This window comes from Eutrigla gurnardus, assembly GCF_963514095.1.
Source record: "Eutrigla gurnardus genome assembly, chromosome: 16".
Lineage (NCBI taxonomy): Eukaryota > Metazoa > Chordata > Actinopteri > Perciformes > Triglidae > Eutrigla > Eutrigla gurnardus.
In genome coordinates, this window is record NC_139927.1 from 3812342 (window position 1) to 3838396 (window position 26055).

A 26055-nucleotide genomic window follows, 5' to 3' on the forward strand; every position below is an offset into this window, starting at 1 on the left:
CTTCTGGAGGAAAATCATACCACAGATCTTTAAACTTACTGATACTCGTCACTTTGACCACGCGATTAATTTGCTGAAGCTTGCTGCCACAGTTCCCCCCCCCTTGGATCGCGGGTGGTCCGACTCCATCCACCCACTGATATTAAGATGAGGAGCTGCCTGGGGGCGGGGGGGAATGACATCCCCCTCATATGGTTACCATAAGTTTCATCAAACGAACGTCCTTCCTGAACGAGACGCCCACAAGCAGCCGAGTCGTTAACGGGGAGCAAAAAAAAAAAAAAAAATCTGCCATCGCCATCAGGAAACGTGTCGAAGCATTAATAAAAGCCGAGAAAAGCCCGTTTGAGCTTCTCGGACCGGTTAGCGGCCCACGTCGGAATCAAATGTCATTGTCAGCTTGTTTTTTACACAGAGAAGGATCACAGAGTGCCAGTGTGTCAGGCTTCAAACTGGCTCCGGACCCCTCCCTCCCCCAGCTGTACCACAGGCCTCCTAATTACCCCACTCATTTAAACACAAAATAGAGCCGTAATGGCCGACAAAGCCTCCCCATGTGTCAATGAAGCGTTCACAGATAGAATCACAGCCAAAGACAGCCGGTGCTCTCAGCAGCAAGTCTCCGTGCTGAAAGGAGGGGGGGTCGGAGGTGGTGGTGGGAGGGGGGGGGGGGGTAGCGGTTGAGAGGGCACATGTGTGTTTTGCCACCCTCCGACCCCGGCTTAATGACCCCTGAGAGGGAGACGTGTTCTGGCTGTAGTTTTCGGGGGTAAATTACACCAGCGACTGCAATTCTGACCACTTAACAGCAGAGTGAAGGAGTTCAGGGGTTACGTGTGATGACACACGCTTTTATTGCTTGAATTACTGTCCCGAGACTTTTACGTTAGAGAACACGCAGACTTGAACTTTTTAAAAGCCACAAATTGAGCAAATAAGAAAAAAGGGGAGGGGGGGGAAACAATGGAGGAAAGTGTGAAGCTGTCTTTACAACGCCAGACTCCTCTCGCCGGATGTCAGGTAGGATGCTTCTGTCTAGTTTTTTGGGGGTGAGTCACTCTCACTTCCTCGACACACAAGATCTGAGATCTTTGTTGAGAGCAAAAATAAAAAAAACCCAGAGCTTTTCTAAACAAAATCCGAGCTCCGACTGCTCCATCTGCTCGCCACCGAAGAACAGGACTTGTTTGAAAGTCGTGTGACGGGGGACGGCAGATGCACAGGAAATGCTTTTGATCAAACACGATGGAGAGAGAGAGTGTGATTGTGTGTACATGTGTGCTTGACGATAAGCATGTGCCTTTGTGTTGATGAGCGTTTGAGGCCTTCTTTTTTCTGATGGTGGCACTAATCCGACTGTCTCCGGCTCCGCTGTGTCTCCATATGTGACGGAGGGGGCAAGAGTCTGTTTTGTGATGTGATATCGTTCATTGAGACGCCATGAGATGAGAATATGTTTTTTTTTTTTATGAATAGGGAGGAGGGTTAGAGAAACAGCTGCATGCCAGACCAGTTGGCACTGACGGCTATAGTAAAGTTTTTTTTTTCCTCCTCAGTTGTTTTTATATGGCCCATTAAAATGAGCTGATGCTAGCGTTCTGCTACCCAGCGTAACCTCTCAGGAATAATCTGCTCACTCTTTTTTTACTTCTTTCAAACCGTCACAAACATGCGAGGCTGCTTTCTAAGAGGTCAACTTAATTAAAAAGCCTGTTGATTGCCATTTAACACAAACAGAATCTCTTCCAGTAAAAAGCTTTTTTTTGTTTTTTTAATTAACTTGTTTCACACGCAGTCACCATTTTTAGCCCGGGCGTTCGCTTGCCATTGGTTAAATGCAGCCACACCCACAGCTCAGTTAAAGGGCCAGTTCACTCATCATGAGTAAACCTGTGGAAACATGCTCACAGTGTAACTTTTGTAAAGTTGCATCTTCTGAATCGCTAATTAAAGGAAGTAGTGTGTGTGTGTGTGTGTGTGTGTGTGTGTGTGTGAACACATTCCCATGCTGTACTCTGGATGTAGCGTGACTTTGTACTCACTCCTGGGCTCACGCGGTCCGTCCACGGTGACCTTTATGGCTCGGTGGTAAGTGGCCACTTGTGGCGGGTTGGTGAATACTGTGATTGTCAGCGTGAAGCTCTTGCCTGTAGTGACATCAAACAACATCAAATGACACACCATCTGCAGAGACAATGACCCACATTCATCGCCAAACCATCCTCCCAGTCACAAGTGTGGTTGTGATCATATAATAGCCAATACAAACTGGGAGGAGGGGGGAGAGACTTGAAGAGTTTTAACGACAACGTTGGCTGTTTGAGAGGGTGTTTGCTTTTTTGTTGGCAGGGCATTAATGGAAGCTCGACTGGAGGAGCCAGTATCTTGTTATCCAGTCTCTCTCTCTCTCTCCCCTTGTCTAACGCAGTGTGAGTGGGCGAGAGAGGCATTTTAATAGTCACTTCCTTTCTCCATAATCCCCAGCAGTTGCTGCCTGCCTTCGGGGGGGTTAAGGGGGGGGGGGGCGCGTCCCTACGTGCACGAGGAACGCTTTCTGATGAATCAGAGCGCAACAGCAGCCAAGTCAGCAGCAGCACTAACGTCTGAGGTATGCAGACGCATCACGTAGCCATGGCGACGCAGAGGAAACAGGAAGTGGAGGGGGAGCAGCTGTCCATTCAGCCATGTGCCCCCCCCCCCCCCCCCCCCCCCCCTCCACTGTAAACATGACCATCATGGGGATGATAGCGGAGCACAGATGCAGCAGGTGCTCCACATACCTGGTCTGAGGTCGCATGCAGCTGATCTGGGATCAAATACTGGACAGCGGCATTCTTATAACTCCTCACCATGTTATCTGATTACTCTCTAAATCACCCGCACAATCCATCCCCCCCCCACCACGACGTTCAGCTATCTCACATCCTATCGGTTCGCTCCTACTTATCTCGGGGTGTTCATTTCAGACACCTCGTAGTCTGATCTCTCCGGGCTCCTATGTCACTTCCTGTGACTAGATTCCGTGTCACCTTTAAGGTCTCTGTGGCAACAGGTCCTCCTCTGTTTACTGGCTTCCTCCTCCTCCTCCTTTTTTTTTTTTGACAGCTTTGAAACTGAGGAGGAGAAGTCGCCGGCGGAGCTGCTGACAGCCGCTTATCACCAGCAACTTCTCCTTGTTTTCTGTGAGGCTAACAGAAGAGAAAACATTTCCAGTAAAGTTCGGAGAGGGCGAGAGCGCGTCCCCCGGTGCCAGAATCTCAAATCGTAAATAAGACGATTTAGTAAGACGGTAAATGATTCTAAGAGGCGCTTTGGCGTTGCCAAAATATTCAGGGAATGCCATTTGAGCCAATGGGAGCGCGGCTCTGCCTCGTGTGTGTGACGGCCTGAGGATATGTGCAGAGTGATCAGCTGCGGGGCCGCAGCACCACCCAACATGTTTATGAGCCTGAGCCGAGCCGGGTCACGTCAGGTGAGCATGAAGGGAAGGATTTAAAAAAAACGTGTTCCTAGATCCACTAACGCAGCTAAAACCATCTCTCTGAAAGGTGTCCGTCTGCCTCACCTGAGGTTAGAAGATGCAAATCAAAGAGCCCCTTCATTGTAAAGCAACACGTCGACGACTCGAGGAGATGGTGGTTTTTTGAGAGATCGTTATGTGAACGCGACCACTAATCCACGCCGCTGAACCCCAACAGCCCCCGGAGAGTTTAAGGGTCTCACCTCGGCCACTGCGGCCCACGAAGCGAAGGTCGTTAAAGCGCGCTACTTGGTTCTTCATCACGCCCGAGGCGTTCCGCAGCTCGGCCGAGTAGTTCTCGTCGTTGCCCGCCATCACCGTGACGACGGTCCCATCGGGGATGTCTCCCAGGGCGACCACCTGTCGTGGGCACAGAGGTCAAAGGGCAGAAACGTCAGGAGCATACTCGGAGAACACGACGAGAAATTCTCCCGCTCTCTTGGTGGCGTAAAGAAAATGATTACAAATTAAATTAAAATAAGGAAATAAATGAAGAATGCATCCCCTTCCTTACAATCATGTTGATGAATGGATTTAATTTGTACTTCACTATCAAATACTTGTCTATAAAAACAGAAAGTGGCGAGAGGCCTCTTGTTATCAGTGAGATTTCCTGGAGGCAGATAAAAGAGCAGCAATAATTACAGAGCCATAGTAATAAGTTAAATACTGTATATTAAAAAAAAAAAGTGTCACATTTGATTTGGAGCCCGGGACAAAAAAAATCCACTTTCTTTGATCCATGCTTTTAAATAATACCCGTGGAGTAATTAATAGGGGCCTCTGCTGTGAAATATCACGGGAGCAGGAATTGTCATCGCTTTGAAAAAAAAAAAAAAAAAACTGCCTGAAGACGACTGACATGTATAAACAATTAAGTCTTTGATGCACGTTGGAGTTTATGATTTTTTCTGCTTTGTGCTCATTAGAAGCTCAGTAAAGTGTCCGTGTGAAGGCTAATGACATGTTTAGGATCCTGATTAAAAGTGTGTTTGTATGAGGCCATGCTGTGGTAACGTATATACGTAACGTAACACTTATAACCGTGGAGACAAACGCTTTGATTGTAGTCACTGGTTCTGGATGGGAGGGGGGGCATAATTATTATAGTTTACCACATCAACTTATTATTGGCCATAAAAACATAAAATTGTGAAAACAAAATAATACGACTTCCAAACGGTTCACATTTCTCTCTCTTTTTTTAAACACCTTCCTTTTAATGATTTTTATTTTATTCTAATCACAATTTGTTCCTAAATATACATTAAACAATATCACATTTCAGCATTCCTACATTGTTTTTTTTTACATTTTCAAAAACTGTGATAAATCTAAAAAAAAAGTCCACTGACACATGAAGGAAGAGCATGAACGCAACACAAGCATCGCACAGAATTAAATGTATTTGAGTTATTATTATTATTATTATTATAGTCATGCGGGATGAGCCTGGTTGTGGTTGACATGCCGCAGACGGACTCACCTTGAAGGCGACAGGCAGCGTCTTGTTGCACCGCCAGTGGGAGGGAAGCACCGAGCACAGAAAGTTGGGGCTGTCGGTCCGGACCAGCTCGGCCGGGTGGTCGGCGATGATCTCGGCCATGCTGCGGTTTTCGTGGGGGCGCAGTCTTGGCACCGCCGCCGCCGCGTCCGGCTGCCCGACCGGAGAGCTCACATCGTTCATCTTCCCCGGGACCGGCTGGAGGCTATTGGACGGCGGGCTGAACCTCCGACTGGCGCTGGGATCTACGGGGATTCGCATCACAACAGCGTTGATTATCAAGGAAAAAAGGCACCAGAAGGCTCTCTCTCTCTCTCCCTCCCTCTCTCTCTCCTCGGCTTCCTCTCGTTCTGCCTCTCTCTCTCTTTCTCTCACACGCTCGGGGAGAAAGTCGGGGCTGCGCGCCGCTGCCAACGGAAAATGGGACTTCGTGCGCGCACGCTTTCAAAACGCTCAAACTTAAAAAAAAAACATCACTTCTCCAGCGAAGAAGAACACACGAAGAGGTTTTTCACATGGCAGGTTTTTTTTTTAGTTTTGTCCATCATGTTTCCAACACGGGGCGGCTCGCGTGTGGATATAAATACCATCAAATAAATGTCCGAGCGCGTAATGCGGCTATATACAATTACACACACACACACACCAAAAAAAAAAAAAAAAAAAAAAAAGCAGGTTTAAAGTGGAGCGGACGACACCGATGTTAAAAAAGTTTGTCTGTCTTCCTTTAGTGGGGAGTCAAAGCGCTGCTCCAGGTGCGCCATTGAAGTCTTTGTGCCAAACTGAAAGGTTCCCTTGAAAAGCCCGCAGGCGATGTACACACACACACACACACACACACACACACACACACACACACACTAAAGTTTTCAAAGTCACAAAAAGAAGACAATACGTCAGCAGCTATTCACAACCCCGCGATGTCTTCAAATTCTACTTATTTCCCGTAAAGTCTCGGCGCGTTTTAGAGTACGGGGTTTTTTAAAAAAAGAAGAGAAAAAAGAGAAAGAAATCATCATCGCCGGTGAGATGAAGGAGGCGGAAAATAGAATCCCGTTTTTTTGTAGTCGTAAATGTGGTTAGTGTTTGGAGGCCGGGGTTTCCCGTGCGCAGGCGTTTTGTGGTTTATATAGCTCGAGCGCCCAGCAATTATTGCGCTGATGCGACTCCAACACGTGGTGTCTGGAGTCAGATCCATTCCCTCTGCCACGATCTATCACGCCTATATGCAAGACGACCGGACAGGTCTCAGAGCGGCTGTACCTCCACGAAGCTCTCTCTCCCCTCTCTCTCTCCCTCTAGTTTCACACATAGTACGTACCGACATGTTAACGCCAACCGGGACGGTCCGTGCGCTCCTAACTCTCGGAGACGGTCATTTCCACCATGCGTCGGTCCATCGGGTCCCGGGTTTGTGTGTGTGTGTGAGTGAGTGTGTGTGTCGCCCCCCCACCCCGATGAAAACGCGCGGCGGTGGCGGCGGTAGCAGCAGACGGCGGCTCGGAGTCGGAGAGTCGAGCCGCCGGGGGTTGAGGAGTGAGTTACTCCGCGACGTAAGGAGGGAGTGAGTCACCGGAGAGCGGGGGAGTCAGGGTGAGGAGGGAGAGTTTCAACTCGGTCGCAGGGGAGAGCTGTTGTGCAGGTGTACAGGTAGAGGCTGCTGAAACACGCCACCCCCCATCCCCACGTGACCCCCCTTCTTCTTTTGGTGTTACAATCTAATGTCACCATCTGCTGTGCAACTTGTACAATTAATATTATTATTATTATTATGTAGAATCGGTTTACAAGTCACGTGGAAGAGCCAAAAAAAAAAAGACGAGCCTCGATGCGTAATTACGCACAGAGCTCCGTGACTAATCAGGCTCACCTGAACGTAAACAGAGGTGGAATGTAATTAAGTACTTTTACACAAGTACTGCACTTTGGATACACACTTCAGGTACTTCACGTCAGTATTACTGTTGCCCGTAAAGTGGGAATATTTTTGTTTTCCTCCGTTTATTCCTATTTAAATGCATCAGTCATCACGTTTGATGTTGAGGTGATTATATTATGTGTCATAATTACCAGCTGAAATGTATTCATGCATAATATTTGTTTGGCGTTTTAAAAGACAAGACATTTGCAAATTATTCCAATTTCATGTATTTCTACTCCACTATTTCTACTTTTTTTTCTCTACTGCATTTATTTGACATCTGCATCTGCAGATAAATATTTTAAAATACAAAACATATGATAGGTTCATAAATATGTTTCCCAACAGCGTATAAAATAGTTAAAATGAGCAGATTCTCCACAAATTCACACTGTAAAATGATATTTACACATCACTAAGAATACTCTCCACATATAAAACTCTTTTTGCTGCTTTGTGAGAACCAAAGTATTTTTTTTTTTATCTTGTAATATTTTCAATGCAGGACTTTTACAGTGTGGGTTTTTGGTACTTACAATTAAATAAAGGATTTTTTATTTTTTTCCCACCACTGCGAAATGAACGATGCAAAAAAAAAAAAATATATATATATATATATTGAACTTGCAAAACCGCACATTTTCCAAACCGAGGCAAAAACAAAACAACAAAACCCAAAGAGAAATGGCATATTTGGATGAAAACAACATTAATTGGAATCTTTACATCCGTGCATAATTACAACATCCCACTGTGAGTAAAAAAGCAAACAAATGAAACAAATAAAAGTGCTTTGGAGCTGAAACGGGTCACAGTGGAGTGTGGACGCTGCTCCGGAGGCTGAGAAGGCTTGTCTACTGTAGAGGGCATCATCCACCCTCTGTGAGACTCGTATCTCACCCACCCCGCCCTTTACCCCGATTACCCATCAGTCTCCCGGCGACTGCCACATCACACGGCAGCATGTATATTTGCCCCTTTTCCGCTGCTCCCACACACGCTTTTAACTGCAGTCTTTAAGACAAAGCCCTTTGATTCTTGTTTCTAAATAAAGGGGACTATAGGAGCACAGCTGTCATGTTATTTGGGTGCTTTTCAGCTTGTTTTTATGCCGTTAAAACGTTGGATACAGTCTTCAGAATAAGGTTTCTGTGTTGAGAGAAAAAAAAAAGACGCCTGAGGACTAACTTGAAATAACTTCTTGTGTTTCATAAGTATGTATGTACGTGTGTGTGCTCATGCATACATGTCTGTGTGTGTGTGTGAGGATGTGGGAGGGATATATATAAAGTCTGAAAGCATTGACATGCATCTGGCACCTCGTCATGTGGACAGGGAAGGAGGGAGGGAAAAAAAAAGAGTGATTGAGTTACACTTCCCCTCCGTGTGCCCCAAACACCAGAAATATGGTTCACATTGTCCCAACATTCTCAAAGATCAACTAACAATTCATGGATGGATACATGTGAATAGGAGTAATTAAATCTGGAATAGTGATAAACATGGCCTTGCAGGAACCGTGCAGCCAGTTTATTCCAACAGAGTTAAGTTTCGGCTCCGATAATATCGCTTGGTTTTTTTTGAATAGGAGGGTAAATGTGGAAAACATCCTTGACATTTAAAAGGAAATAATAAGTTCTGAGTCAATTTCATGCCATTAATTTAAATCAGACTAATTACTTATAATATAGTGTTTTGACTGGAATTTTTTTTAACGAGTAGACCAAGTTTCACGAAGACAATCAGGCCGACTAATCAGACTTAAATGTGGATTTTTCTGCACCCTGTTATTGTCCCATCAGAGGCAGCGGGCAGGAAGCGCCTCCTGATTTTTTCCCAGCCTCCCTCCTCCTCCCTCCCGAGTGCAGTCGTGACTTAAACCCCCAACAAGCTCGGCTCATCAAAGAGTGTTTGTCCCATCTGACTCCGCTTTGCCTCCCTCTCCGCTGTACGTCCAGCATCTGTCTCCCAGCTCCCTGCAGGATGCCGCCTCGCGTTCAAACAGCAGAAAGGCCTGCAGTCTGACATCGCTGTCATTCAGAGGTATAGCGGGGCGACCTCCGAGTTGGAAATCTGTCGTTTGAAGTCGCCGTGATGTGAGAGGGAGAGACACCAGAGAAGGCGTTAATGTGCCAGAATACGCTGTTCGATCCCCAACTTCCCTCTAGTCAGTGTCTGGATTTAACCCCAAAACACTTCAGATTAAAAGTGAATGGGACTTTTTTTAAATATTGTACTTTTTGGTGTGTTTGACTTTGCTGGGTATTAACAAACTTCATGTGACGTAGTAATGAATCAAGCATAGGAGCTGTTGAAGTCGACGCAGGCTGCTGCTGCTCGCCTGGCGCACAGCTGGATCGCCTCTCTCAGCTCTGGTATTATTCATCTACTGTGTTACACTGGCTCCGAGTCATCGCACAGTAGGAGAAGTCACACAACCACACTATACCACATTGAGCAGGATGTGCAGGTTTTTTTCCTATGATTTATGGTAATATTGTATTTCTGCCGCTAAAGTTTCAATTATTTGTTTCCAATAAAATAATAATAAAAATAAAAAAACTCGGCTGACACTCGCTGGCTATATTTTCCTGTCGAGTTATCTGAAAAAAAAAGTTTCTTGTTCTCGTTCCCACTTGGAACGCCGACGACCGTGTGAACCGCTAATATGAACGCACGCTGTCTTCATAATGTCGTACACAATCCTTTTTACTTCATTCAGAGATGTGTCAGCCGCATCGCTCCTACTGCAAAAACATGAACGCTCATCCTCCCTCAGGGCTCCTACACCTTCTCCAACGTCAAGCACTTTCCAAGCACTTCAAGGTGCATTTCCATGCTTTTCCAGCCCCTTCCCGCTGTGGTAAACTCCATATTTGTACCAATCCAATGGTCAGTATTCAGTCTACTTATTATGTCACTTGTTCATCACATTAAATGAGATGTTATTGTCCTCTAAACAACCAACATGATGTTTGGAGACAGCTTTTTACAGAAGGACCACAAATGAAAGGAAAACTAATTCCACTAACAGATCCACAGAAATATAATCACCAACTATTTTCATCATCTGTTCATCATCAAAAGTCATTTTTCATAAAGAAATGTCAGAAAATGCTGTTTTCAGTCCCTCAGATATGGAGATCTTCTATGTCATCACATAGAACAGACATTTCAAGCACTTTACTCTAAATCCAAGCACTTTTCAAACGCCACACTAAGATTCAAGTGTTTTCAAGGATTTCCAGCACCCGTACCAACCCTGCTCCCTGTAAACACGTCATTCGGAAAGATGACAGGGGAACGAACAAACAGCTGGATGCTAAAAAAACGTACATCAATAATCTGGTTCATGCATTTATATACTCAGATTGTGATATAAAGTATTTGCCTATATAATAAAAACTCAAAAGAGCAACGCTCTTCCTCTCTCCTCTTCATGAGCACATAACGCTCATCATTCAAGGAGGAAAAGTACAGCCACTTAAGACTCAGGATAAAGGCTCCATTTCAACAGTGGTGCATTTTTCAAGACACTTAATTATAGCTTTCTAGAGGAGGGCCGTGACGAGGCCCAGGCTTTTTTTTTCAGCTCTAACGGGATGTTTCCATGTTTGGCAGCCCACCAGCCTGCAGCCGGGCCTGCCAGCGAACCAATCAGCGAGCCCACCGGGCTAGGCGGCGGAGCGAGCCAAAGATCCAGCACTATTAGCCCCATCAACCAAAAAAAAAACCAAGAAGGGCAGAAACGTCGCCCACAGAAGGATCCTGCCTGCCGGGTCACTCGGGTAAAGACGTCGGTGGAGGGATGACGCCGGACCGAAACTCGACTCCTCCTGACCTCATCGACACAAACCTTCGCCGACTGATCCCAGATCACAGCTAAGCCCTTAATGACTGTTTGTCACCGAGCCTGTGACATCACCGTGAACTGTTAGGACGAGGACGGCACGTTCTGCGGTGTGTGTGTGTGTTTTTCACGGAGTGCAATCCAAACATCTTGTGTTGAGACTTTGAGGTGGCTGCAGAGTTTTCATGCTCCGCGAGGAAAAGTGCGATAGAGAGAAAAAAGTTTTGTCTGAGATTTCACTCTGGTCTTTGAAATGGCAAAAGAGAGCAGCATGGAAAGAGATGGAGACATGGAGGGGGCGGCTGCTCCCTGCTTGTGGCAGGAGGGGTAGTGGAAGGAGGAGGAGGAGGAGGAGGGGGTATAAAGACAATTTCCTCTCTGCTCTTATTGCTCTGACTGTCTGCCGCCTACCGCCTTCATGGAGGTCCCTAATTGAGATCACTTGTACTTAAAAATAGGAACCAAAAAAAAGGAACTTCTGTGGGCCGGGGGGGGGGGGCAGTAATACGTGACGAAGGCTGCCATTAAACGAGTCCCAATGATAGATCTGAGCCGCTCTGGAAGCCTTTACTCGGCCTGCCAGGGGACGCTCAGATGTTGACGTGTCACACACCACCTGCTGTCACAGTGGATTTGCAGGGGTGTGTGTGTGTGTGTGTGTGTGTGTGTGTGTGTGTGTGTGGTAGAGTGACAGTGCCCGGGGGCCAGATGCATGCCAAGAAAAAAAAAGAAAAAAAGGAGGGAGTTCAGTTTTTCCACTTATGTTGCAAACAAAATATCCGCACATTTGGCATCCCCACTCTATGTGTCATTAGCAAACGCTATTATTAGTCCTTCACTTTAATTCAACCAATCAAAGAGCTGCCTTTCCCTCACTCAGACCCCGAGGGTCCCTAAAGGTGGTTCCCCCCCCTTCAAAGCATCTATCACTCAATCAGGTCCGATCGTGCTATGAATCAAACAATGCCCCCCCCCATTCAGAGAGCAGTTTGAGGGATCGGCTTGGAAGGAAACGCAGCGTATCCATGAGTGGCTGGTTCTACGGCTGGGAACAGGAACCCTGTAAAGAGGGTTTTTCTTGGACCGAGCCCCTCTGTAGGTGCTAAAGACAATACAGACACTCGGGCTAGGCCAACATTCCACTTTACACTTTCCCCCTTCCTCTGTGTATTTCACTGGTCTACTTCCCCTCCGCAAACTAGCCGGCTAGTATCAAAATATTTATAGTACATCTGCAAGACATGCTGTTCTCATGTATCCAGGACCGTTTAGGCCCCCGTGTTCATTATGCGAGGTAAAACTAATACCAGATTTATAGAAGGTGGGGGTGGGAGGGGTTCCCCCTGTCGCGGCAGTGCGATTGAGGATGATTTATGTGTGGCAACGAGGCACGGGCGAGATAGATAGAGTGACTACAAGGCGAGAGGCACGGCGGTCCGGACTAGCGCTCGCTGGGGGGCTATCGGCTATCACTCGCTCCTGTTTGGAGACGGCAGGGCGGGAGGAGGGGAGGATGTGTCTGCGGAGGAGGAATGTCCAGGTGCATTGGGTCCAAATCGATATAAGGAGCTGTAGAGGAGGGCCAGATGGAGGGAGGGGGGGGGGGGGGGGGGGGATGCTCAATTGCACACAGACATAAACATGGATGGTGTTAACCCACGCTTTGAAATGTACCATATGCGTTCTTTTCTCAAAAACGTGTTAAGTATACTATCTGTTTGGCTTGGCCGTCACCACAGAATATCACCAGTCACATCGACTTATATATAGACTTCAGATGGAGTCCTGGCCTGGGCTTGCTACTTCATTTCTGGGGGGGGGAATCAGAGTCAGAACTGTCAGCATGTCCGGCTCTGAAAACAAAAGCCAATCAGATAAACAGGAAATAAAAAACAGTACCGGGCAACGGCACCGCAGCGGCGGGCGGGGGCGCACATCGGGGCAGAAACCACTCAACTTCCGAGGGGTTTGGATGCCTTTTCTTTTCTTTCTAGTCTTCCTGATCGCGGTCCAGCTCGGAGCCGCTCCAAAAAAAGAAAAGAAAAAGAAGCTGAGCATGAACTCTGCAACCTGGAGCCGTATATACATACCGGATCGGATTCCAGAGGAAACCTTTGGCTCCGGGAAAACATCTTGGAGGCGCTCACATCGCATCTTCAGTGTGCCGAATGAGTTAACTAAATTAAGTGGCGAGTGTCACCGCTGATGCAGCACTCAAGAGATGGGCCCCGAAAAAACCCCGTAGCCTGTAATTACAGTGAGCTTATTAAGCCACTGGTCAGAAATGACTCACAACAAGGTGGTGGGGGGAGGATGGAGGGAGTAGAGAAGGACGGAGGGGGGGGGAGGTGGTGGAGTTCACCCTCATAGCTTCCAGCCTGAGATGTCCTCAGACAAGCTGAAATGGGGGAAAAACACGATTTCACAGAGGATAAATGACTATTGTATGATTGTGCGACCTTCGACCGCGCAACACTCAGAAGTTATTCCAGGACAAGTCGCCCCTATAGCCGGGACGCCGCAGACGACGCCAGCTTTGTTATAGCGCCCAAATCGGGGGATGGGGGAGACTCGGCGACTGCATCGGTTGTGAAACGCCGCCCTTTCTCAAACACAATCTCCTCTGTGGTGGTGTTGCATGATGGGCAAAAAGCTGAGAACTTGAACATAAGAAGAAAATTAGAATCCCTCCTCTTTGGCAACGCCGTTGTTGGGATGCGGTCTGAGGCTGACATTTAAAATTGCCCGCTTCGGAATACGCCGTCAATCTGAAAAGCGTGAGATTTACGGCGAATCATTTCGCGAGAACTTGATGATGTTAAAAGCGTTAACTGTTTACGGCGTCATACATCACTGATATGTTTGTGTCTCCTGGAGACACTCAGGCAACTAAAGAAACTACCCAGATAGTTGCAGCAACTTTCCTGCAAATATGCGACACATCACACAGCTTCCCTCTGAGAGAAGCAGCTTCTTCTTCTGCCACAAAGAAAACCTAGAGCATTGTACACGGGGTTAAAAGCTGTAAACATTAAACTCGTGGTCATATTGCACGGGATTCTTTTTCATTAGTAATTGCCTCACACTGTGAGCCTGATGATCGGGTAATATTTATGATGGGCCCCCAGGGCCCGCTTCCCCCTCCCAGTCTCTCTCATGTCTATAAAAGACTCTTACTCTTGGCTCGACTGGCGGAGACAAGCTCCCATTAGAATCTGATTGTATATGTGCTTTTTAAAGTGTGCCTTTTTAATGTGCACAACAGCTCATGTGTGTGTATGTGTGTGTGTCGTAAAAAGGGGGCTGTCTCTGAGACTTTGGTTAACCGGACTATAATTTGGAGGCCCGGTGAAGACTATCCACTGTTTGTTTACCAGAGAGACCAACTCTTCTGTTTCTGCTGCATCTGCAGGGGAAGTGTGTGTGTGTGTCTAGGTGTAAGTGTGTGTGTGTGTGTGTCTAGGTGTAAGTGTGTGTGTGTGTGTGTGTGTGTGTCTAGGTGTAAGTGTGTGTGTGTGTGTCTAGGTGTAAGTGTGTGTGTGTGTGTGTGTGTGTGTCTAGGTGTAAGTGTGTGTGTGTGTGTCTAGGTGTAAGTGTGTGTGTGTGTGTGTCTAAGTGTAAGTGTGTGTGTGTGTGTCTAGGTGTAAGTGTGTGTGTCTAGGTGTAAGTGAGTGTGTGTCTAGGTGTAAGTGTGTGTGTCTAGGTGTAAGTGTGTGTGTGTGTCTAGGTGTAAGTGAGTGTGTGTCTAGGTGTAAGTGTGTGTGTCTAGGTGTAAGTGTGTGTGTGTGTCTAGGTGTAAGTGTGTGTGTGTGTGTCTAGGTGTAAGTGAGTGTGTGTCTAGGTGTAAGTGTGTGTGTCTAGGTGTAAGTGTGTGTGTGTGTCTAGGTGTAAGTGTGTGTGTCTAGGTGTAAGTGTGTGTGTCTAGGTGTAAGTGTGTGTGTGTGTCTAGGTGTAAGTGTGTGTGTGTGTGTGTCTAGGTGTAAGTGTGTGTGTGTGTGTCTAGGTGTAAGTGTGTGTGTGTGTGTGTGTCTAGGTGTAAGTGTGTGTGTGTGTGTGTGTCTAGGTGTAAGTGTGTGTGTGTGTGTCTAGGTGTAAGTGTGTGTGTGTGTGTGTCTAGGTGTAAGTGTGTGTGTGTGTGTGTCTAGGTGTAAGTGTGTGTGTGTGTGTCTAGGTGTAAGTGTGTGTGTGTGTGTGTGTGTGTGTGTCTAGGTGTAAGTGTGTGTGTGTGTGTGTGTCTAGGTGTAAGTGTGTGTGTGTGTGTGTCTAGGTGTAAGTGTGTGTGTGTGTGTGTCTAGGTGTAAGTGTGTGTGTGTGTCTAGGTGTAAGTGTGTGTGTAATGTAGTATTCATGTGAAACTCACATTTGATCATATTTGTAAAGATACATCTCTATATATTCTGATGTCTTCTTTTTTTAAGGAACCAGAGCCTCCAATTAAGCAAAAGCACTTCCTGTTTCTCCTCCTCCACCTTTAGACGACACAAGCCCCGCCCTTTCTCTTCTGGAACGGTGGCTTTGTCATAAATAAGAAAACAAAGAGAGCTCAGCTCCCCCCACGAAAAAAACACACACGTTAAAAAGTGTTTGTCAGCAAAATAAAAAGTGCTATTTCTGTTTGTACCGAGGAATCCTCCAGAGACTAAACTGCACTTTTTTTTGTCCCAATTGTTTTTTTCTCTCCTCCTCCTCCCAAGCAGGAATAAAAACAATGCAAATCAAAAGAGCAGATCAAGCCAGCCTGTCATTTGAGCTGTAACTTTGAATTGTCTTTGCTTTTTCTTTCCCAGAATTGTTGCAGCATCCTAAAAAAAAATTCCATCGCGAGAGAGAGAGAGAGGAAGAAAGACATGAGGAACTTTTCAAAAATATCACTCTAATAAAATATTCCTGCTCCTCTGGGAGCGTCCTCTGCTCATTCAGCATCGGGAGGAGTGAAGTGGAAAACGCCTGCTATTGGTCTCCATCCAAAAAGGGAGAGAGACAGAGAGAGAGAGAGAGAGAGAGAGAGAGAGAGAGAGAGACCTATTTCCTCTGGGGAAACAGACAGAAAATAGAACGAGCAGCAGCAACAGTTGACGGAAAAAACTTTTAACTGCGACAACAACATGAAGTACAGACGACTGTAGGAGGGCAGCTGTCTGGGTGAGTGACAGGACTCAACCCGGACTGGAAGCCTGATCCAGGATCAGACTTTGATCAGGGGGGGAGTCGCGGGTCGGCCTGGATATGTACGGAGCGGGGATCGAACATGAAACACACACCGGGTACGAGGATGCCAGCCTCGGTCACATTGCTGTACGAGCAGAAATCGCTTCAAACGTCTCTTTTTTCAAGCAGACTTCTGAAAAATGTGCAGCAAAGTTGTAAAACTGGCAACACCTTTATTATCCGTCCCTTTAAAGCCCTTATAAGCAACATTAACACGGAACGAAGCAGTTCAATGTTGTTTTAAACACATTTAAAGTGTCTTAATGTAACTTTCAAAAACATAACTCCTATTTGAAGCAATCAGTTTGACCAAACTTGTTGTCGTTGTTGTAATAAAACGGTTTATTATCTTTATTCGTGATAATTATTTCCCCCTCTGCTCCGGTTCCATGATGTCTGGAGCGTTTAAACCTCATAATATCTGCACGTCTACTTCTAATATAACACATCACATATATTTAGGCTGTATTTATTTATTTCAGCCTGCTAGATGAAGGCCATGTGGTGCAGGTGAAAGCCCCGGGCGAAACCTTAGCAAGTGAGCGGATAGTTTATGTGATGCTTCAGGAGAGGGAGGGGCTACAAGCGTTCACAAATAACAATAATAAACACTTAAACAGTGTGTTATAAACCATTTATCTACTTAAGTGTGTTTAAACGCAGCTTATAAACGCTAAATAAGGGAGTTAAAGATTTACCAACGTTTTAATCTTAATCCCAATTATGTGCATGCTTGTCAACCTCTCTCTCTCTCTCTCTCTGGAGGCCACTTTACCAAATGAGAGCTACCATTTTCTAGCTCGCCACTTTTCCCCGGAGACTTGTCAATATCAGCTACACACTCTTCAAAGTTCAAACGCATCCCAGACACACACACACACACACACACACACACTCACACACACACACACACACTCTCCGCCCCCAGCCCCCCCTTTTGTGCCCCGGGGGCATATTTCATTTCAGTGTCTGTGCACACATTTGATTATGTCTGCATGTGCGTGCGTGCGTGTGTGTGTGTGTGTGTGTGTGTGTGTGTGTGTGCGTGTGTGTGTGTGTGTGTGTGTGTGTGTGTGTGTGTGCCACAGGTGCTGACTCCTGCTCTGATTATTGCGGTGACCAAAGCATCGCCGCCCCGTCCCCCATTTGTCATCACCACCTTTTTTCCTTCTTGCTGACGCCGTGGGTGGGGAGGGGAAGGATGGAGGGTGGACATAAGGAGGAAGGAGGAAGGAGGAGGAGGAGGTGCCATATGGGAGGTGGCGTTCAAAGACTGAGTGCAAACCGATCCTGTCCCTTTGTATCGGACCTCTGTGTCACTTTTGCTTTTTTTTTTTAAATCCCTCACAGCGTTAAAAAAAAAAGGCTGGCGTGGGCGTTGCCGAGTGGGTGGGCACTCTGATTTCCAGGTGTATTTGATCTGTTGTGTTCACACCTCAGGAGGGGGGGGAGGGGGGGCAGGTAGTGTGTGGGCAGGTAATTTGAGCAAATTAGGAGATGGGGCCCCGTGTGTTATTAATGACACCCCACACCCTCCGCTGCACGTCCCACCTATTGTTCCCCCCCTCCTCTGCACACACCTTTTCTTCTCTTCCGCTCAGACCCCCCCCCACCCCCCCCCCCCCGGTCCCATCTGTGCCTCCTGTTCAACGCACAACAGTGTAAGGAATGCACACACACGGTGCACATGGGACGGGGGCGTCAGCGGCAGGACGACGGAGGGGGGGATTGGTTCCAGGTGCCAGTTTGAGTGAGAGCATTAATCAAGCAGACAGATCTTCCTGTCACACACACACACACGCACACACACACACACACACACACACACGCACACACACACACACACTCACACACACACACACTCGTCACAGTAGTAACTACAAACCCGACTATTACAACCCCGTGACGTCGCCGCTCAAAAAAAAATCCAAAGTGTGTTTTTTTTTAAATGCGCTGACTGACAAAACGATCAGGACTTGTGAGAAAAGTGTCTGAAGACACGTTTATAACAAGGTGTACTTATCCCCCCCACCTCCACCTCAGACAGCCCCCACTGATCTGCTGCCAAGCTATTGATCACAGTCGGGGGCTCGCCTCACTCTTTCATGCTCCTTTTTCGTCTCGTTTTCGCCTTTTCTCGTTTAGTTTACACTCGGTTCGCCGCGTGGGTTTTACTTGACGTCAAAATAATCAGAAAAAAACGCCCCGTCCAACCCCGTGCTGCTCTTTCCGTGACCCACTAGTTTTAATATATATTTGGGAGTTCGAGTCAGAGGGGATACCGCATTCCTGTAAGATTAAACCAACAAGGCGGGGGAAAAGCTGCCCTTTTCTGCGACGTGGGCAGAACAGGTAAGGCCTTGTGTAGGTGAGGCGGCCACACTCTCACTCACATCATTACGGGCCGAACCCAAACATCCCCCCCCCCTTTAGAAACATGCATGAAGCGAAGGAGGAGGAGAGGAAGGAGGTCGCCAAACAATGCTGTTCAAGTTTTCCTGTGTTTTTGCTGTATCAGCGCTGCTTGAAGCCATCTTCACGGAGGGGAGAGAGAGAGAGAGCGGGGGAGAGAGAGGGGAATATGAATCTGGGTTATAACGCTGGGGTTTCGTTTCATTAGAGGGCGCAACCCGCTTCCAAGATAGACCAATTTCCAAAGTGTTAGGTAGTTACTTCCTCTCCGAGGGCTTATATAGGATAACGGTAATTCACCCAGCATGATGCAATTGAAATGGATTGGGAGGGGGGGGGGGGTGCAGGATCTTGTTAAGTGTGAAAATAGCACAGAGCCGCATTAAAAAGCCTCGCAGCATTAAAACTACCTGGTCATTATTGCGCGTTTAAAAAAAGAAGAAGAAAGAAATCATAGCTTTAGCGTAAAACGGTAGTTTTACAGCTCGGCGGAGATATGAAGCGTTGATTTATTGGGAGGAGAGAAGGGGGGGGGGGGGGGGGGGGGTAATCACAGTCAACTGGCAGGACGTCCTATCATAATAGTGTAATTAGCCCCCGTGCTACTGAATACGGGGATAAAAGAAAGCATAATACACAGCGCCTTGTGAGTATTTACACTGAACTCTGCCGTTTGTTGCTGCTCAGTAAGTCTCAGTGTGAAGCAGGACTCTCTCTCCCTCTCTCTCCCTCTCTCTACCTCTCTCTCTCTCCTCGCCGCTTCACGTGGAAACGGCAGAAGCAGAGATATCGTTCACGTTCTGGATGTCCAGAAAAAAAAGTGGCTCGTGATCACGTTTTCACTCGTTTACTGGGAGAGAGAACAAACTCATAGTGATCTTTTAAATCTTTTTTTAAACCAGCATTTCATGGTTAAACACAAACAATAAGAAAGAGAAGACTTTCTCCTGGACTTTTAAATCAACAGTCGGGGTGGAAGAAGGCGTATTTTTTAAAATCACGGGTTACGGTTCCCATGACACTCTCATTTAGACCTTTAATAAGAGCCTTCAGCCTATTTTCAGCCCACCATTCACTGTTGCTACCTATGAGTGTAAAAACAGAGCAATCCATCTATCGCTGATTAAACACTGATCACATTAACACTCTGATTACCCTCAGGAATTATGAGACTAATGCGCTAATAAGTCCTAATAGCTGGCGGGAGCATGCAAAAACACACACACACACACACACACTCCATCAATACGACCCTGCCGGGATTAAATAACATGTTTGCCTCTGAGGTACAATTAAGCATCGCTAAATAGAGTTCCTTTGAGCCGGGAGTTAAGGGAAGAGTCTTCTCTGCACAGTAGCAGCCAGTGAAGCGCTGGGATTTTTCCCCCTGGCTTTTTCAAATTACCTATTGATGAGTGGGCTTCACGTCTCTCCCTGGCTGGGGGGGGGGGATGTCTGGTTCACTTTTAAGATGTCTCCAAGAAGCAGGCCTGTGGTTAGATCTAAGGCAACACTTATGCAACAGAAGCTGGCTTTCTCAAATACATATACGGTTTCCCCGGCAAATTATCTGAGATTTTCTTTGGGGAAAGTTTTCCGCCCCGGAGTCTTCAGATATTTACCCGCTTTTTTTTTTCTTCTTCTTCTTCGTTTGATCGTGTTGATTTGGGTCCGTCTGTGTAAGCAGTTTTTTTTTCTGTCTCTCTCCGCTGTGACTACATGACTTTACTGAACGATAATTGCTCCCATGACTTAATTGTCTATATGTAATTAAGTTTGTAATAGAGAAAATAGGCACTTAAATGTTCCCCAGAGAGCCACGGCGGTTGGGTGGGTGCCACACATGTTGAAGATTACTCTGCCCTCCTCATCTGATGTGCCAGTCTGAGGAGTTATAAAAAAAAATGTATTTGAGGCAATTAAATGGGGGGAAAAAATTGCTTGATGTAAATGCCAAGACAAATTTTAATGAGAGCCCTTTTTTCTCAATTTGGAATATTTGCCCGCTCTCCCTCTCAAGCCCGGTTCAATTTATCGCCGGGGAATGTACACACATCTAAATTAAAACTGTCCTTAAATACGAAGCGACGGACGGGATGGAGACGGATTAATGTGGCTTTCTAACTAACAAAACATATTTGGTAACTTTGTGCTCTCGTAAAACTCACTGACGCCGGACAAAATGATCCAGGAGAGACGTGGGAGCAGGAGAAAAGATGTCAAATCAACTTGAGCTCACATATATATATATCTATAGCTATATATGGGTTTTTGTGCACCACAATGATTCAAGTTGTGAGGAAGACAATTCATCCTTATACCTAAAAATAATCCAAATTAACAGAAATAAAAACCAATCAAATTTCTTCTCATTTCTCTTTAACAAATACTCAAAAATCAAACTTTTCTCAGATCCTCCTTTTGGTCTAAAACAATGTTTACGGCGCTCCCGTCCTAATTCCAACCAGCTCTGATGCACGTACACTCCATTTATTTATTTTGAAATCATAAACACAACAGAAAAAGCGCCGGTGGTCTTGAGCAAAATCACATTACGCTGTCAAGGGGGCTTTTGGTGGTTGCACTGACAGATTTACTGCCCAGATGTTCATAAACGGGCCACATCAAGGAGCCGCAGCACCGGTTCAATCAGCGTTGCCTTTTTTTTTTATGTGGGAGAATTGATCAGCGATTATCTTTATCCCTTTGCTCCTCTCTCTCCACCTGAACATCTGCTCTCTCTCTCTCTCCTCTACTACAGCGTGCTTTCAATTTCCTGCAGCGCCTCTCCTTCTCGCTCGACCCCAGAGACGCACCGAGAGGTCAGAGGTTAACATGGTAATAGGTGGTGGTGATTGGAAGAAGACGCTCACTCTCTCCCGGCTTTCAGAGTGTATTAGGGGAGCTCTCGGCTGCTTCTGTGCGGAGCCGGAGCCCAGAACAGCTGTGCCTGACCACGGAGACGTCTTTAAAACACATCTTTTAAACATTTGATTTGGACGGAGGAGCGGAGGCTATGGACCGGAGCGGGGGAGGGAGGGTTTATATTAAACTGTCTTTTCCTCGTGTTGCACGGGAATGGAAATGTTTGTTTAAAATTTGGAAAATTCATCTGGTAAAACTAAAACATCATTTATTTTGCTGATTAAATTAGATTGTGTAAAAGGAGCTGTCACAATAGAACACAAAGCAAACCCAAAACAGAGGACCGCCAAGTGGAGCAACGCGAGTTGGCCTTCACAGGTAATTGGAAATCATAAAAGTTGAGACTGCTACTGCTCTCAGGTCTTGATTTCTAACAGATCCACTTTTTTCGGGGGTGGGGGGGGATTTTATATATAATTGGACAAACAGAATGCAGATGAATATGAGGGAACACGTTGATTTTAAAAAGGGTTATTCTTTGAGAATCAGGAGTTTACTATCGTCTTTAAATCAGCGTAAACCGATTGTTTCGAGTTCAAATGAATGATTTCCTCACTTTGGTTACAAGTGGACTAACTTCTTATCCAAAGCGGATTCATGCCCGTGGATTAAACGCTCCCTGGAGGAAAACTACACTGATGAATAAATGACAAGCGACGCAGCTCAACAGTTTCAGGAAGCGATTAAAGGCTCTTTAACTTGGCAAACTAATCGATATTTCTTCTCCCAGAGACACCCGACACACACACACATGAGATCCAGTAATCCCCATGTCTTGGTCCATTGCTCGAGTGTAAACTCTTGCGTGGCGGCGTCTGTTTGCGTATCACCCCATGCTTTTTGTGTTGGCTTCGGCGTTTGTGAATCTCAAACATGTCATCTTCCTCTCCCACAAATATTTACTAACATCACGGAGCGTAAATATCTGTAAATGCAGAGAGCTTTCCTTTTCTTTAAAAAAAAAAGTATTTGCGCACCACTAAAAAGTCTTGATGATACGTTGGGTCTTTCTTCCACCACAGAAGCTTGGACCTTGATAGCCGGGTCCCTCAATGACCTCAGCTGATCCCCCCCCCATCCCCATCCTCTCTTCTGGACCCAAATCCTACCATCGGATCCAAGATCGTTGCCCCGTTTACCCAAACCCTCATCCAAAACCTCAACACCTGACCCCAAGTCCTCCCCCTCCGTGACCCGAGCCCCCTCTCTGACTCCCAACACAACAACAGCAACCCGGCGGCGGCGGCGGCGCGGTACTCACCCCAGAAGAAGTTTTGTTGACATGGTGTCACTGTGCTGAAAAGGCTGTTAGATGCCATAGCTGCCTCTGGTTGCAGCAAGCCCCACTTTTGTTCCTCTGTGGTTTCCGTGACCCTTGACACGTCCTAAACCAAGAGCACGCAGCGTGTCATGAAGAAAAAAAAACGGAAAAGCCATCCACAAGACATGCTTTTTTACGTATCAACTATTTGGATGACCACAAGTAACAACCAGGTCTGGTTTTATAGAGCACGAAGAAGAAAAAAAAAAAAAAAAAGAAAAAAAAAGAAAAAGAAAAATTGCAGAGGCAAATATCGCCTTTTTGCGGATAGATCAGATGGTGTCGGACTTGCTTGCTTGGCGAGTGTGGTTGGAACGTACTTACTCGCTTAGCGCCGTCCTTGTGACTGGTGCTGGCCCGCGACGATTAACCATTTACACTCCGGGTCGCCCTCAAACACCAACCCCGAGCCGCACGTCTGTGGTTCTGTGGTTGTTTGGGGAAGGCGAAGCAGAGCCCTCACACAACCCAGAAGGCACCAGCTTTAAAACTCGTCTCTTTCCTGCCCTCCATGTGCCGTCACTGGAGAGCCTGGGTCACATGCTCTGTGATGTCATCACAGCAGAACAGCGACGGAGCGAGCTGGGGGCCCAGCCTACCGTTGTGGCTTTCTTCCCTCTCTCTCTCTCCTCTCTGGTCTGCCCTCCTTCTCTGTTACGCGTGGGTTCGGCAGCGTTTCCAGGCTCTCTGGAGGATCAGAGGCTCCCATGAGTCAGGAGGGCTTCAGTTGGTGGAGGGGTGGGTGTGGGGGGGGGGGGGCAGCTTGTTCAACCGCCCATGCCCTCCTCAGCATATGGGCAACAGTGCTCGGCTTTGCTCTCCTTCCACTCTTTCATCCCCCCTTCCTTCCCTCCCTCCGTCCCTCAGCTCCTCCAGCCGGCTGCTGAGCTCCCGTCTGCCTGCGAGCCGGAGAGCTCCGCGAGCTTCCAGGGTGTGTGTGTGTGTTTGTGTCTGTCTGTGTGTATGCATGTGCTGCAGATAGAAGAGCGCTGGGTGTGTGTGTGTGTGTGTGTGTGAAGAGAGAGAGGAGGTGGTGTGAAACTGCTTATTTACAGAGTGTGTGTGTCACTTTCCCTGTCTGACTTTTGAAGCTTCTTTTTCTGCCGTTTCACGCTCTTTATGTCGCGGACACTAGTCGTGTTATTGAGTCACTACTGTCATAAGTGTGTGCACGTGTGTGTGTGTGTGGGCACGCCTGTCATGGGCTTTAATTGGCTCTCGTGGAAGCGACGGACGGGGGAGGGGAGGGGGGGGGGATTCCTGTAAGAGGCCATAAATCGTGTCCACCTGTCTCCTCTGTGAAAGAGATGCCTTCTCATAGTCTCGCTAACAGTCGGAGACACACCCACACACACACAATAACACACACACACACACACAATAACACACACACACACACCCACACACACAAACACACATGCACACACATCCTGAAAGAATGGCCTGCCAACATGTAAAGCAGCGCAGGCAGCTCGTGACAACCAAAGCGGTGAATCATCACACACACACACACACACACACACACACACACACACACACACACACACACACAGTACACAACATGACACATCGCGGCTCGTCTTTGATCAGCAGGTGTTTGTTTCAATGGATCAGTAACTCAGACGAGGTGTCGGAGCAGAACGTCAGTCAGGCTGGAGAGTCTCTAATGGTGACTCAGCAGAAATGATTATGATTGGTCAACATTATCGTGAATCTATCCACGTTGCTGATCGGTACGTTCACGGTGAACACTTTTCTTTGGAACTTTCTCCCGAAGAAAATCTGCTCTCTGTGTTTTGTGGACTTTTATTACATATTGCTGCTGAATTTTTTAAAACGTGTTTCTGAATCGCCGTGAGCATCATAAATAAACTTCTACCTCTCCTGCGTTGCCGTGGCTGCACACATCTCAGGTTTCTTATGAAACCCAAACCTCAAGGTGAGATATATAGATACCCCGGGATGTTTTAATCATCACCCACACAGAAGGATTGGTCCGGGACGATTCTTGGGTCACAATAAAGCGTTTGTAATAAAAACCTGATTGTTGGTCGATGAGATGTTACAGTCCTCGATAACAGCCCTGAGATAAAAATCATTGTGTGTCAATGATGCATTTTTTTTGCATCATACCCAAGTGAGGTCCGTAAACAAACTGTTTTCAGGCAATCATAATAAATCCGAGCTAAAAATATGAATAATAAAAACGTCTGTGTGGGCAAATTAAGTAAATAATCTATTTAAATGCTCCTTATTTATTTAAAATCTCACGGACTCGATATAGAAAATCGTAACTGAATAAAAAACGCCACAAAATAAAATAAAATGGCACAACAGCATTTCTTTGCCTACCTACTTTTATTTTCGTGCAGCGAAACATTTTCCTTGGCTTCACTTGCTTTGTAAATATTTGCTGTCTAAAACAAGAACATGCCTCTTGAGTTGCAGCGCATGTTACAGAATCCTTAGGGAAGGCTACACACACACACACACACACACACACACACACACACACACACACACACACACACACACACGGTACCTATTTCCATTCACAGATTCAATCAATCATGCACCTTGATGATAAATGTACAGTCTTCCTTAATAACTGCACGTTTATATGCGGGCTGTGCAGAAGCATTAGTTTGGTACTCGATACTTTCAGGAATAATATTTCAGCTCGTGCGTAAACATTTCTTCAGGTTGTTTTCTTTCTGAATGGATGCTTTTCTGTCAGAAGCATTAAACTTGGGGAGAGTCCTGCCGAGTCGGAGTAAATCACACGCCGTTTGACGGGGAATATAATCTGCACGTCGTGATTGAATCTGAAATAGTGAATGAAAAATAAAGCATAGATGTCAAAACCTCGACTCGTGGCAGCGGAGGCTCTTCTTGGGTGGCACGGCGACGTGATAAACAACCTTGATGGTGAAACTACGAGGATGTTGTAGTCTCGGATATCTCAGTGGGAATTATTTACTCACTGCGAGGAACGGGATGAGGATTTTTTCTCTTTTATTCTGCAACAAAGTTGAGTTAAAGTCGAGCCAAACATTGTGTTACTTGCCTAACTTTCAGGTCAGGGTCAGGGGGTCGAGGGGGTCAGGGGGGAAAACCACAACAAAACCCCGTCTCCATCACCTTGACCACGACCTCCACTCGTGTCTGAAGATTTCACTCAACTCACCGCTGATCTAATCCAGAAAACATGCAAATTAAAGGCTTGAGATTTTTTTGGACACATTTGCTTCATAAGGTATTTATTGAATTTATTCCAGCCGGGATTTTTTTGGCATTTCCATTTTTCAAGAGGAGCCAATGTCAAGTTCATGCGAGTGTTCTAATGGATTTAACATATCTAACCACGCTGTGTATGTATGAGTTCCTATACTCT

At 46.4% G+C, this 26055-nt stretch overlaps 1 protein-coding gene across 4 annotated transcripts in view; it reads right to left on the bottom strand.

Moving 5' to 3' along the window:
- Window positions 1–23221, bottom strand: part of runx2b (RUNX family transcription factor 2b) — a 37245-nt gene extending 14024 nt beyond the window's left edge. The window contains exons 1-5 of one of the 4 annotated variants that reach the window (XM_084030791.1): window positions 22986–23221; window positions 22602–22725; window positions 5007–5269; window positions 3724–3880; window positions 2043–2147 (exon numbers count right to left, since the gene is read on the bottom strand). In XM_084030791.1, coding sequence (XP_083886917.1) covers window positions 2043–2147; window positions 3724–3880; window positions 5007–5269; window positions 22602–22659 — 583 coding nt within the window. In that variant the 5' untranslated portion in view covers window positions 22660–22725; window positions 22986–23221. Of the gene's footprint in view, window positions 1–2042; window positions 2148–3723; window positions 3881–5006; window positions 5270–6345; window positions 6446–22601; window positions 22726–22981 lie in introns of those variants that run through there. The other 3 variants (XM_084030788.1, XM_084030789.1, XM_084030790.1) reach the window with 3 other exon arrangements.
- Between the last annotated feature and the right edge of the window lie 2834 nt (window positions 23222–26055).